This window comes from Macrotis lagotis, chromosome 1 (assembly GCF_037893015.1).
Source record: "Macrotis lagotis isolate mMagLag1 chromosome 1, bilby.v1.9.chrom.fasta, whole genome shotgun sequence".
Taxonomy (NCBI): Eukaryota; Metazoa; Chordata; class Mammalia; order Peramelemorphia; family Peramelidae; genus Macrotis; species Macrotis lagotis.
In genome coordinates this window covers 871643396-871657067 of record NC_133658.1, presented here as the reverse complement: position 1 = coordinate 871657067, position 13672 = coordinate 871643396, and the positions used below count along the sequence as shown (strand labels likewise).

At 49.1% G+C, this 13672-nt stretch overlaps 1 protein-coding gene across 1 annotated transcript; it reads left to right on the top strand.

Moving 5' to 3' along the window:
* The first annotated feature begins 1732 nt into the window (after nucleotides 1-1732).
* Nucleotides 1733-13409, top strand: PINK1 (PTEN induced kinase 1). The gene is made up of 8 exons (XM_074218233.1): nucleotides 1733-2155; nucleotides 4258-4545; nucleotides 5431-5531; nucleotides 7158-7340; nucleotides 7950-8113; nucleotides 9914-10041; nucleotides 10567-10803; nucleotides 13111-13409. Exons 1-8 carry the CDS (start codon nucleotides 1787-1789, stop codon nucleotides 13366-13368), a joined length of 1728 nt encoding a protein of 575 aa, XP_074074334.1. The 5' UTR covers nucleotides 1733-1786; the 3' UTR covers nucleotides 13369-13409.
* The last annotated feature ends 263 nt before the right edge of the window (nucleotides 13410-13672 follow it).

Genomic DNA, 13672 nt, shown 5'->3' with positions numbered 1-13672 from the left:
TCTTGACAAAGATAGTGGAGTGATTAGCCATTTCCTTCTCCAGTGTGTCCCTGTTTAATGGATAATGAACTAAGGTAAATTGGGTTTAAGTGACTTGTCCAGCTAGTGAGTGTCTAAGGAAGGATTTTAAGACCAGACAGTCTATCCACTGTACCACCTAGATACTTTAGCTACCAGCTTACATATTACTAGAGCACACTGCAAGAATAAACATAAGTCAATATAAAGCAATTTCAGGCTAGGGGATGAGACCTGGGATCAGGAAAGACTTCTGTTGAAGAAATGGCATCTCAATTCAGGCATAATGGAAATTTAGAATTTTAAAAGCCCCAAGGTAAAGAAGGAAGAGCAGCCCTGTGAGAATGGCTTGTATAAAGGCAGAACCTGGAGATGGACAAAGACTAAGCAGGCCAATCTGGCTGGAAGGTAGAATGCATGGTGGGGGGGGGAGCAATATGAAATAAGTATAGAAAGGTTGATTAGAAACAGCTCATGGAGAGGTGAAGATATCAGGTTGAGTCATTTGTATTTTATCCTTATAGCCATAGAGAAATTGTTAAGTGGGTAGTGATCTAGTTAGAGTTCTAGTTAGAACATTGATGTCAGAGGTGGGAGGACCCTTGAAATAAAGAATGTGAAAATGAGGAGGGCCCTTAGAACACAGGATGTCAGAGCTGGGAGGGTCCTTAGGACACAGGATGTCCGAGCTGGGGGGATCCTTACAACATGGGATGTCAGAGTTGAGGGGATCCTTAGAACACGGGATCTCAGAGCTGGGGGGATCCTCAGAACACTGAATCTCACCGATGGAACTGGTCTTAAAGCAAAGACAGTCAGAGCCAGAATGGACATTCAGACCCAGAGTAACAGAATAATAAAGATTGAATAACTAGCTGGATGTTACAAGATCAGGGAAAGGCTGGAGCAAATGGAGACTGGATGACCGTCAGCAAGAAACAGGCTGGATTTGGGGAAAGCCAACACACAACAAACCGGTGGCAAAAATGGCTTGCGAGGACTGAGGGGCTGTCACGTGGGAGGGCTCCCCAGCTTCCTCTACAAGGCCCCCAGGGAAGCGCAGGGCCTAAAGGTGGGAGAGGCAGAGGAGGATTCAGGCTGCTGGAGAGGCAACTTAGGGGCAACTAGGTGAGGCGACGGATAGGATGCTGGCCCTGGGGTCGAGAAGACTCGGGAGCCTAGCTGCGGGGGGACCGCTAGCCTCAGTTTCCCCATCTGTGAAAAGCCGGGGGCAGTGACGGCCCCTCCAGCATCCTGGCCATGAAAGCTCCACTGGGGTCCCGGCGTGGCCGAGCCGGCTGCGGGGCCGGGGCTGCCCGTCCTGGGATGCGGGCCGGGGCTGCCCATGCTGGCTGCGGGGCCGGGGCTGCCCGTCCTGGGATGCGGGCCGGGGCTGCCCGTCCTGGGATGCGGGCCGGGGCCGCCCATGCCGGCTGCGGGGCCGGGGCTGTCAGTCCTGGGATGCGGGGCGTGGCGGGGCGTGGCGGAGCTCCCACGTGGTGCGGGGGCGGGGCCGCAGGAGGCGGGGCTGAACCAGCCGGGTTAGGGTTAGGGTCTCCGGCATCCACGGCCGCACCTGCGCAGGAGCACCGAGCGCTAAGCCCCGCCCCCGCGCGGGGCAGACTCCGTAAACAATCTCCACGTGGCTAGGCAGCGCCCCGCCTCCCGCGGCCTGTGCGCTTGCGCGGAAGTTGGCGCGTGCGCGAGAGAGAGCGGGCCGGTGGGGCCGGTCGGCGCGAGGGGTCGGGTCGGGGTCAACGCCAAGGCCATGGCGCTGCGACAGGCGCTGGGCCGGGGCCTGCAGCTGGGCCGGGCGCTGCTGCTGCGCTTCTCCGCCAAGCCGGGCGCGGCGGGGGGCCTAGGGCGGGCGGAACGGCCGGGGCCGGGCTGGGGCCCGGGGGCCCGAGGGACCGCGGCGCGGGGCCCGGCGCTGGGCCTTCCCGGCCGCTACCGCTTCTTCCGGGAGTCGGTGGCCGGGCTGGCGGCGCGCCTGCAGCGCCGGCTGCTGCCCCGGGCCCGCGGCGCCGGGGCCCCCTGCGGCCGCGCCGCCTTCCTGGCCTTGGGGCTGGGGCTGGGGCTGCTGGAGGAGGAGCAGGCGGAGGGGCGGCGGGCGGCCTCGGCCTGCAGGGACATCCAGGTGAGGCCGGCCCGGAGGCGGGGCAGGGGGAGGGGACAAGTGCAGGTGCGGGTGTGGCGCGCCCCGAGCCCCAGAGACCCGGCTGGGCAGGGAGGCAGGGCCGGAGGGGCCCGAGAACCCGGGGTGTCAGAGCCGGGAGGGCCCCGGGAACCCGGGGTGTCAGAGCCGGGAGGGCCCTGGGAACACGGGGTGTCAGAGCCGGGAGGGTCCTTAGAACACAGGATACTAACACTGGGACCTTAGAAAGAATAGACCTTAGGACATGGGAATATCATTGCAGGGATAATCATAAGACACAAAATCAGAATTTGATGGCTCCTTAGATGTTAGAGCCAGAAGAAATCTTAGAATAGAGGTTATGTGTTACAGTGGAAAGTGTACTGAATTTGGAGTCTTCAGACTTCCTTTGAATTCCAGTACCTATCTGATCTTGAGCGAGTTGCACAGTGGAAAGAGCTCGAGGACTTAAATCAGGGAGACTTAAGTTCAAATCCAACCTCAGACACTATGTGATCCTGATCAAGTCACTTTGCCTCAATTTTCTCAAAAGTAAGAATGGGGGCGGCTAGGTGGTGCAGTGGATAGAGCACCGGCCCTGGAGTCAGGAGTACCTGAGTTCAAATCCAGCCTCAGTAGCCTTGGGCAAGCTACTTAACCCCATTGCCTTGCAAAAAAAAAAAAAAAAAGTAAAAATGAAGAGAATAGTACCTCCCACCTGCAGAAGGGCAGCCAGCCAGGTGGTGCAGCACAGAGTCAGGCTGGAGTCAGGAAGGCTCATCTTTCAAGTTCAAATCTGGCTTCAGACAATTCCTAGCTATGTGGCCATGGAAGGGAGAAGTGCTTTAAGGAAACATTTCCTATCAATCAGATAGTTCAGAAGGTGGAGGACCAGATTTGGAACCAGATTCCAGAGGCCCTGAATGCTGTACTCCATATTTAATTGCGCTGTTCATAAAGGACTTTTGAAGGCTTTTCATGAGAAACATAACATGATTACATCAATTCATGATAATCTGGAAAATTAATTTGACAACCTTTACAGGATGAATTGGGAGAGAGTCAAGGCTGGAATCAAGGGGAAGTAGTGAGGTACAAGCCAAAGAGTCCTACTTCTCAAGAGGACTCAGGTGCCAGTCCTGCCCTTATCTGAGTGACCTAGGACAAGACCTTTAACCTTCTTTGGCCCTTAGGGAGTTGGACTAGATGACCTCTACAGGTCACTTCCAGGTTGAGATTTCTGACCCTAAATTAGTTTCAAAGTTATTGTACTAACCTCTAAACTGAAATTTAGCATTTCCTTCAATGATGAGTTTTAAAGAACTGTAACATGAAGAGTACAAAAAAATTCACCAAACTACCAGAGGGAACAATGACACCCAAAAGAGAAGAATTCCTGCAGTTGTCTCCAAGAGGACTTGGACTGAGGGTGTGGAAGGGATGGAAAGAAAGGGACCAATGAAATACAACAACCTTGGATCTGAGGACTCCTTAGATGTGGGGGAGAAGAGGAGGGGACTACTGTTAAGGTGTCAGTTGAACTGGGAGGAGGACGATTCCATGAGCAAAAGAGGAAAGTTGGCTTTAGGTGGATGACCCACCTTCAGTCCTTTCCCTTTTCTAACAACTCCTGATAAAGATTTCACTCATTAAGTGAAATTCTGTTCCAAACTAAGTGGGAGAATCGGTTGTGGAGGTAATGTCCTCAAGACATTAGCCAGACTGCCCTTTGTGGCACACACTGCCCACCATCTTCACTACCTGCCCAGGACCTGTCTACTGCTTGTCATCTAAGGTCTTTGTAAAAAGAGAGATCTCTGTGGCACAGAGCTTTGAGCTGGTGCCCAGAGACAGACGGGCAGCCCATCAGTAACTGTGCCAGAGTCCAGAAATTCTGACCCCTAATCAATTCTTTCTGCTAAGCAGGAACAATAAAAAGGGTTTTCAGCAAAGTTATTGTGAACAAAAGAAAGGCTGCACAGCTTCTGAGCTGAGCTAGGCCTAGGACAAAGGCAACTGTTTCTGCTGGCTCCTAAGGTGGCCTTGCTTGCTCTTCAGGCCCCAGGTGGTCACTTGCTTCACCAGGGTCTTTTTCCCTCCCATAGGCAATTTTTACCCAGAAAAATAAGCTGCTTCCTGACCCGCTGGCAAATAGGCGTTGGCAGGGTTTCCGGCTGGAAGAATACCTCATTGGACAATCCATTGGCAAGGGGTGCAGTGCTGCAGTGTATGAAGCCACTATGCCCACCTGGCCCCAGAAGCAGGAAGGCCCCAGGGAGGGGCTTCCCTTGGGACAGGATACAGTCCCTGCCTCACAGGCAGAAAGCCTGCAGGGTGTTCAGCAGCAGGCCACAGCCTTCCCCTTAGCCATCAAGATGATGTGGAACATCTCAGTAAGTATATTTAGAAGAAGCTACTCTCCTGGGAGGGTGTTAGTCTTGAGGAACAAAATCTCTTCAATGGAGGATGTTTGCAAGGACTAGTCTTCTGCAGCCACCCTTGTGAGAGATTCCAGGTCAGGAGTTTCTTACTCATAGTAAACAAGTTGATCCCAGAGCCTTGACTGGTTGGTTTGAGAGCTGCCCACCCTCAGGGTGTATAACCTGGAGGGCAGGGCCCTTTGTCAGGTTCAGGTGGAGATGCCATCTCAGAAGATGTCAAGTAGTCTGACTTTTGTTAGAGCACTTGTGTTGATTTGGTTCTGAGTCAAAAATGAGGAATGGGAAATAATTTGTGAGGGACCAATCTGAATGGAACGTGTGTTCTTTCTATGAGTCTGGTGGTAGGAGAGCATGAGGGTCCCGCAACCTTGCATTAGCTTATTCCATCCAGGCTCAGCAGTAGGTGAACATGTCCCAAAGAAAACAAAGCAGGCTAATTCAGGCCCAGTTACCAGAGCCCAGGGCCCCACCACATTTGTTCACCCTAGTATTACAAGTGCTTGGATTGTTAGGAGTCAAAGGTTTGGGATAACTCCAACTGGTGCCTGTCCTGCCTTTCCTCCATTTTCTAGGGAGGTGTCCTGGCACCCTTATCCCATACCAGTCCCTGCTCCTACAGGAGGAATGAAGACTTGTTTGGCCTGTCATTGAAAGCTGCTTAGCATTAAGGAGACCCTCAGTCTGATTTTGAAATGGGAAAAAGGAGCTTAGGGTCATAGCCTAGCCCACTGGAAGTGCTTGCTTTCAATGCTTGCACCTTTCCATGATAGCCCCTTCTCCTGATATTGTCTCATCCCATATTTGATACCTCTTTTGTTTGTGTAATGCTCGTCATAGGCAGGTTCCTCCAGTGAAGCCATCTTTAGCACCATGAGCCAGGAACTAGTTCCAGCCAGCCGCATGGCCCTGTCTGGGGAGTATGGAGCTGCCATCTTCAGGTAAGAGTCAGTAGCCCTTGATGGAGATTGGGGGGAGGGAGGAGGGACAGGCACAGGATGAGGGAACTATGATTTTAGTGGAGCTACAAGTGAAGGTAGCAGAGAATTAGGCTGGGTAGAGGCAACAAACTGCATGCCCCTGAGCCCCAGGGACCATGAATAGAAATTGCCCAGAGGTGTTTTAGGTTTGAGATGAGGAGAGGTGTCCACAGTGGAAAAGACTGCTCTGGAGGTAGTAGCATACCCTTCCCCCCACCCCACCTTTTTTCTGGAGGAGAGGGGAGCAGGTTGGCCTAGGCAGCCACTGAGATCCCTGCCAGTGCTGAGCTTGTGCACAGTCCCCAGATTGGTCCTGCCTTTTCTGATGTTGGGGGATTGGGGCCAAATCACTTCTGCTTCCTTAAATAAAGGTACTGGCCTAGAGATCCCTAAGGCCAAACGTTCTGTGTCCTAATAAGGCCCCTTCCAGCTCTTAAATGACTGATGGTCAAGCTATTCCTAGACTCCCAGTTTCTAGATTGGTGAAGCCCCCAGATTCCTCTCTTGAGTAGTGGCTGCTGACAAAATGCAAATGGAATGCCCTCTCGTGGCGTCCATGAGTATGGCGCCCAGAGAGATGGATGCAGGAGACAGATAAATTTGATGTGACTTCTCCTGGTGCCCAGGTGGGTAGTGGTCTGTATCCTTCCAAGCCTGAAGAGCATAGGAGAGTGCAGAGTGGGGGAGCTGGAGCAGGAGAGTTAGGGTGCTGGAGCTGGGCCTTGAAGGTAAGATTGATTACTACAGAGAATGAGGGACAGGTCTCCCCAAATAAAGATCAGCATCAGTGGGGATGTGCAGGCCAGAGTTCAGTTATTGCTTGGGAATGTCGGGAGGCAGCAGGAGGCTGTGGCAGTGTCCAGGTCCTGCAGGCCCAGCCGGTACTGGGAATACAAAGGTGCCTAAACAGTCCCTGCCTTGAAGGAGCTACAGTCCCTGGGTTTGAATCCAGGTGCACGTGACAGGATCAGGAATGGAGCCAGAAAGGACCTTGTGGACACCCAGAGAGGCCAAGGTCAGAGGCTCCTTTCATGCCAAAGAATGTGTCCTTTCTGTTCTGCCCTGGTGACCTTGAGCAAGTCACTGAATATCTTTGCCCTTGATTTTCTGGTTTGTAAAATGAGAAAACTGGCCTGGATGCCCTCTAAGGTCCCTTTCAGCGCCAAATCCCCATCCCCTTATGTTATAAATGAGTTCGGGAGCTCTGCCAGGAAGGCTGGTCTCAGTACTGTAGGCAGTGGGGAACCACTGAAGAATTTTGAGCATGTTAGTACTAATAATAGAAATATGGACTGAGGTTCCTAATGGAATCAAGATAAGTCTGTTTGGTCCTTCTCAGTCATGGATATTTAATCAATGTTGATCAGATGAATAAATAAGTAATCAGCATTTTCACACAGACCTTAATGTCAGCTGCTTGTAAGGTAAGGAAATGCTCATTCAATCCAGCTTCGATTTGGCAGCCTGGCTGCTTGCCTGCCCAGTGGAAGGACCTTATGTATATACCTGGTCTCTGCCATGTTAGCAGTCCTTATAAAGTTGGAGCAAGGCCTGGCTTGATGTGTTCCCGCCCTTTGACCAAAACAGGAAACACGAGAGAGGTTCCAAGCAGCTGACCCCACACCCCAACATTATCCGGGTGCTCCGGGCTTTCACCTCCTCTGTGCCCCTCCTGCCTGGTGCCCTGGTGGACTACCCTGATGTCCTGCCTCCAAAGCTCTATCCTTCAGGCCTGGGTCATGGACGGACACTATTCCTCGTCATGAAGAAGTGAGTGCCAGTGAGATCTGGGGGCCTCACCTGGGGCGTGTGATTGCTGGCCATGGATAAGGGCACAGTCATTGAGTGGCGGGAGATGGAGGGAGGGGGCTGTCTGGGAGAAAAAGACTCCATGTGGGATGTGTCAAAGCTTGGCAAAGAAGAGCCCCCTTGAGGAAAAGGGTGCTGTGGGAAGAGCTGGACTCGGGGACAGGACCCCTGGCCTTGCATAGTAGGGGGATGGTAAACGGACCACTGGAAGCTTGGAATACGGAAAGTAATCCTTGCCTTCACCAGTCTTACACTGTGCTGGGGATCACACAGAGCCCTACTCTCACTGACTGCAGGGTCCAAGGGGAGGGTTTGGGTTGGGGTGGATGCTGAGGCCCTTCTAGCCCGAGTGTCTTGAGAGGCTGGAGATGCTAGTGAGCCACTGATTGGCCTGTGGTCAGTGCGTCATCCTTTGGGTTTCAGAACAAGTGGAGGGGAGTCAGAATAAAGAGTAGAAAGAAGTCAAACATGTCACAGATACAAGCAAAGGAAAATCCTTGTTGGCCACTAGTTCAAGGTAGTGGAGATAGGAAATCAGCCAGTCAGGTGACCCCATCTCCCTGTGCTCAGCTACCCCTGGACCCTACGCCAGTACTTGCAGGCATGCCCTCCAAGCCCGCACCTTGCTACCTTGATGACCCTGCAGCTGTTGGAAGGAGTGGATCACCTGGTTCAGCAGGGCATTGCCCACAGAGACTTGAAGTCGGACAACATCCTAGTTGAGTTTGACTCAGGTAGGTGACCTGGCGGTTGTAATCACTGAGAAGAGCCTCTCCCAGAGAAGTTGGTTTGGAAAGCCAGCTGCAGGCTCTTCTGCCTGCTCTGCCTTTGGTTCTAGACTCACTGTCCCTTCCAGGGTTGAGGCAGAGGATGAGATCCACCTGCCTTCTGCAGAATGTGTCACTTCTCACTGGGGGACAGTGGATGGAAAACCCAGAAGGCTCTGCACCCCCCCCCACCACCACCTAGAACTTGTGGGTTCACCAGCTACCTTCCTGTCGTGTTGGGTCCATTGTAGGGCTAGAACATGGGAATTCTTGGATTTGCCCATCAGAGGACCAAACCATTGACATCTAAATCCTGATTCTGCTTTTATTCCCTGTAAGGCCTTGGAGAAGTCAGTTCTCTCTGAGCATTTGTTTCCTTGTCTCAGGAATGAGGAAATGGGTCAGTGGTATAAATGAAGGGATCCTAGAGACCATCTAGTCTAACTAACTTATTTTACAAATGAGGAAAGGCACAAAGAGGTTAGGTGATTCCCTGGAATCACACAGTCTCAAGTGTTAGAAGTGGGATCTGGGGGCAGCTAGGTGGTGAATGGATAGAGCACTGGCCATGGAGTCAGGAGAACCTGAGTTCAAATCTGGCCTCAGACACAATTACCTAGCTGTGTGACCTTGGACAAGCCACTTAACCCCATTGCCTTGCAAAAACCTGGCCAAAAAAAATAAACAACTTAAAAGTGGAATCTGAACCCAGGTCTTCCTTACTCCCAGTGCATCACTCTACCACTTCACTACTTCTACCTACAAGTCCAAGATCTCACAGGTAATAAGATGGCCTTCTGGAGCCTTACTCCATGATTTGGAGAGATCCAGAGTTCCTCCCTATTTTCTAAAGTTACGATTTCAAAAATTCAGTGTTTGAAGGACATTTCTGATAATGAGATTAGACTACTTTTTTCCCAATCTTGATCAGACCTTATCCAGTTGGAGAAGCCCTTGTGTTCTTTCAGGTTTTGGTCCAGATAAATGCTTTGATTAGATTACCAAAGGCTAGTGGGTGGTCTCTCTTTGACATTATGTCGCTCTCAGCCCATCATTTCATTCTCATCAATTGTTAGTCAAAATTGATTGCCAACCTTGGGAACATCCCTCTTCCAATGGGCATGTAAGCTCAAAGTCCACCTTCGTGATGGACTATGCTCTTGAGATGGCCATGTGACCACCTTTTTATTGTTTGGGGTTTTTTTTTGCAAGGCAGTGGGGTTAAGTGGCTTGCCAAGGCCACACAGCTAAGTTAATTATTAAGTGTCTGAGACCGGATTTGAACTCAGGTACTCCTGATTCCAGGACTGGTGCTCTATCCACTGTGCCACCTAGCTTCCCCCATGACTACCTTTTTATTAAAATTCTAACATTATTAATAAATGATTAAATTACCCAGAAATGTCTCACTTTTTAAGTGCCACACCAATCCTTTCCCCAAATAGTCCCTTGTCCTGCCTAGATTCCTGACCCCTTTCTTCTGTCTTCTGCTTCTGTGGAAGAGTGAGAGATGGCAAGAGGGTTTGGAAAGTCCTAGACTAGAAGTTGGCAGCCTGGTTTCTGGTCTGGCCTTGTGACAGTTGAGGAGCCTCTTCCCTTTGCTAGGCCTCTGCTTCCTCATCTGTAAAAATGACTGGATGACATCCTAGGTTTCTGGCCAGGTTCAGGGACCTGTGGCTTTCATTCCCCCACAGCAGGGATCAGAGGGGAGGGAGGAGGGTCCTCTCCCATTTGATTGATCATTATCCTTGCCTGTTGCCTTACCAGCTGGCTGTCCCTGGTTGGTAATAACAGATTTTGGCTGCTGTTTGGCTGACGAGAGCACTGGCCTACAACTGCCCTTCACCAGTTGGTATGTGGACCGGGGAGGAAATAGCTGCCTGATGGCTCCCGAGGTAATTTTTTACATTGTTTGTCATTAGACAAGAACCCCTCCCCACTGGGCTTTTCCCCCATTCCACAGTCAATCCAAGAGCTGACATTCCATTACTCTCTAGGACGCCTTGATCTTTTTGCATGTGTGTGGTAGGTAGAAAGACCTCTAGAGGACCTTGGAGAGGGAGCAGAGTTCAAATCCAGGCTCAGACATAAGTGGTCAAACGGAGGACAAGTCATTTTCTCTCTGAACCTGTTTCTTCTTTAAAATGGAGATAATACTGGAGAGGAAAATGTTTTGTCAACCTTCAAGTGTATATCAATTAATGAATATCAATTTTCCGATCCATATTATGAGGACATTTAACCTTGTGTAAGTTCTGTTTGAGCTTAAAAAGGACCTAGAGGGTCCTCTAAGGAAGAAGCCAGTCTGGTCATGCCAGGGCCAGCAGATGTCCATTTGATTTATGTAAATGGACCACATGACCTATATACCAATAGTACCAAGGCAGCAGTCGTGTGCCACCTCTTTCTTGCCCATGCAGGTGTCAACAGCCTGTCCTGGTCCTGGGGTCACGATTGACTACAGCAAAGCAGATGCCTGGGCAGTGGGAGCAATTGCCTATGAGATCTTTGGACTCCCCAATCCCTTCTATGGGCAGGGCAGGACCCAGCTGGAAAGCCGCAATTATCACGAATCTCAGCTTCCGGCTCTACCAGAGACTGTGCCCTTGGATGTGAAGCAGCTGGTGAAGGCACTGCTCCAGCGAGATGCCAACAAGGTGAGGAGAACTGACACCAACCCTTCTTCCCCCATCCCAAACTCAGTTCACCTGCAGGGACTGCTAAGTTGTGAAGAGCATTATATGGTACCCAAGTGAGAGAGGTACTCAGGATGTGTTTTCTAAAGCTTCAGGCTAATCCTCAGAAACTCAAGATGAATTTTATTTTTCTTCCAATCGGGGCTGCCCAAGCAGATGTTTGATTAATCAGAATTATAGGAATTTCAGTTCATTTTCCTCTATCCTTGGGGAGGTATTTAAGTTATCTGTAATTCAGAAGTCAGGTAGAGTCAAGATGGTAGAGCAGAGGCAACAATCTAGCCACCCTCTCAACATTCTCCTCCAACTTTATAATGCCTCAAGTCAAATTCTGGAGGAGTTCCAAGAAAAGAAAAGGATGAGACATCTCTCCAACCCAAGACAATTTAGGAGGTCCACAGGAGAGGTCTGTGACACTAGGGTGGTGAGATGATCAGACAATTGGTCAGAAAGATTATAAGAGACCCTGAGCTGACTGACTTGGCTGCAGGACTAGGTGCTGTTGGCCAGCTCTACCACTCAGTCCCTGTTCTGAGTCTCAGTTCTAGGATAGAAACAAGCACTTGTGGGTCACATGGATTACAGTTCCAGGGCAGAGAGGACACTACCAGTACTTGCAGTCACAGAGAAGTGGCAGCCCTTCCTGGCTAAAGACCAGGGCAAAGACCAGGAGAGGAGTAACTCACACCTCGCCCAGATCACAGTACTCTAGAAAAAAATGAAAATTTACATACCACTTCCCCCCTTACTCCCCACAACTAACTGAAAGCAGCAGGAAGCACTGAAACTTGGATAGGACCTGCTCCTTGCCCAAGGTGTGGAGAACCCAACTTGTTAACGTAAAATTCAAAGTCAAGAAATAGACTGGAAAAATGAGAAAACAAAACAAATAAAGAACTTGACCATATGGTGGCAGAGAAGACCAAAACATAAACTCAGAAAAAAGACAGCAATGAGAAAACAGCTACAACAAAGCCTAGGATAGGAATGGGATGGGAAAATTGGACACAAACCCAACAAGAATTCTTAGAGGTGTTAAAGAGATAAAAGTGGTAGAGAAAAAAATTGGGAAATGCAAGTAATGCAAGTGATGCAAGAAAATTATAAAAGCCATTCCCTAGTTGATAATGGTCATAGGGTAAGAATAAGCACTCTTCAGAAGAAATAAGCTATCAATAATCATGGAAATCACTAAAATGTAAATCAGAGAATTGCAAATTAGAACAACTGAGGTAGAACTTAACATCCATCAGATTGCTACGACAGCAAAAGGAAAATGCCAACTGCTGGAGGGGAATATGAAAAATAGGGACACTGATCTTTGGTAGAGGTGTGAACTGGTTCAACCATCTTGGAGAACAATTTGGAACTATGCCCAAAAGGGTACAAAACTGTACATACCTTTTGATCCAACAATAACCACTACTAGGTCTGTAGTCAAAATGAAAAAAGAAAAAAACTATTTGAAAAAAAATACAGCAGCTTTTTTTTGTGGTGGCAGAGAATTGAAAATTGAGGGATTGTCTTTCAATTGGGGAATAACTTAAGTTGGGGTACATGTATGTGATGGAATACTTGCTTTACTATAAGAAATAAGGGGGATGATTTCAGAAAAACCTGACTTTATGAACTGATGCAGTAAGGTGAAGAGAATCACATCATAGTATAATGATCATCTGACACTTAGCTACTCTGATTACAGTGATCCAAAACAATTCCAAAGGACTTGTGAAAAATACTATCCACCTTCAGCAAATTGATGAGTGCAGAATTTTTCACTTTTTTTTAAAAATATAACTAATATAGTCAATATAATTGCACATGTACAATTGATATTGTTTTGCTTTCCCAAAGGGAAGGGAGGAGCTATAGGAAGGGTATTTGGAGCTCAAAAGAGTTTTAATGTTAAAATAAGAGAAAAAGAATAGAAGTTATTCAGAAGCTGTTTTTAAGGAGGAATTTTTAAGAGATTTCAGCATGTAAAGACTGGCCTAGAGGTCTCCCAGGAGTGGAGGTAAGACATTTTGAATTTATGCTAAAGGCAAAAGAACTAATCCTTTAACTAATGGGGAAAATTGCCTTTTAAAATGTTCCCTCTTGTATTTACTACAAAAATTTGCCAGACCAACCCATCTCCCAGGATTGCTGAGGGTAAAATTCTTATTTTAGACAGAAGTGATTAACGAGGTTGTCGCCACGTTCCAATATATAAGGTGGGTTGTGGGCCATTTGTACTGTGTGGCTCATTCCATCTTTGTTCTCTTTCAGAGACCATCTGCCCGTGTAGCAGCAAATGTGCTTCACTTAAGCCTCTGGGGTAAAAGTATGTTAGCCATGAAGAGTCCGAAATTAGACAAGATGATTGGCTGGCTTCTTCACCAATCAGCTGCCACTCTGCTGACTGATGGATTGATTGAGGGGAGCAGTGTAGAAACCAAAATGAAGATGTACTTCTTGGCTAACCTGGAATACGAAGCCCTCTGTCAGGCCGCATTTCTTCTTTGGTCCTGGAGGGCAGCCCCTTGATGGCCGTGTCACCCACATTCTACTAAAAACACTTAGCAGCATTTTCTGTGTCCTAACAGTATCTTGGGGACCAGTGGTTTTGCAGGTGCAGGAGGTTTGTGTGCCAGGTCAGAAAAGAAAGGAAAGGAGGACCTGTGGGCTGCCAGCTCATAAAGCCCTGAGCCAGAACAAGGGTGATGCAAAAGCTTTGGATTGGTTAACTGCTGGAAGGATCGTGAAAAGGGTCGCATCGTGGCCAGATTGTAGCTATTAATGCTAGTTATGTAGCCATGGACAGTTATTTAACCTCTAGGCTTCGGCCTTC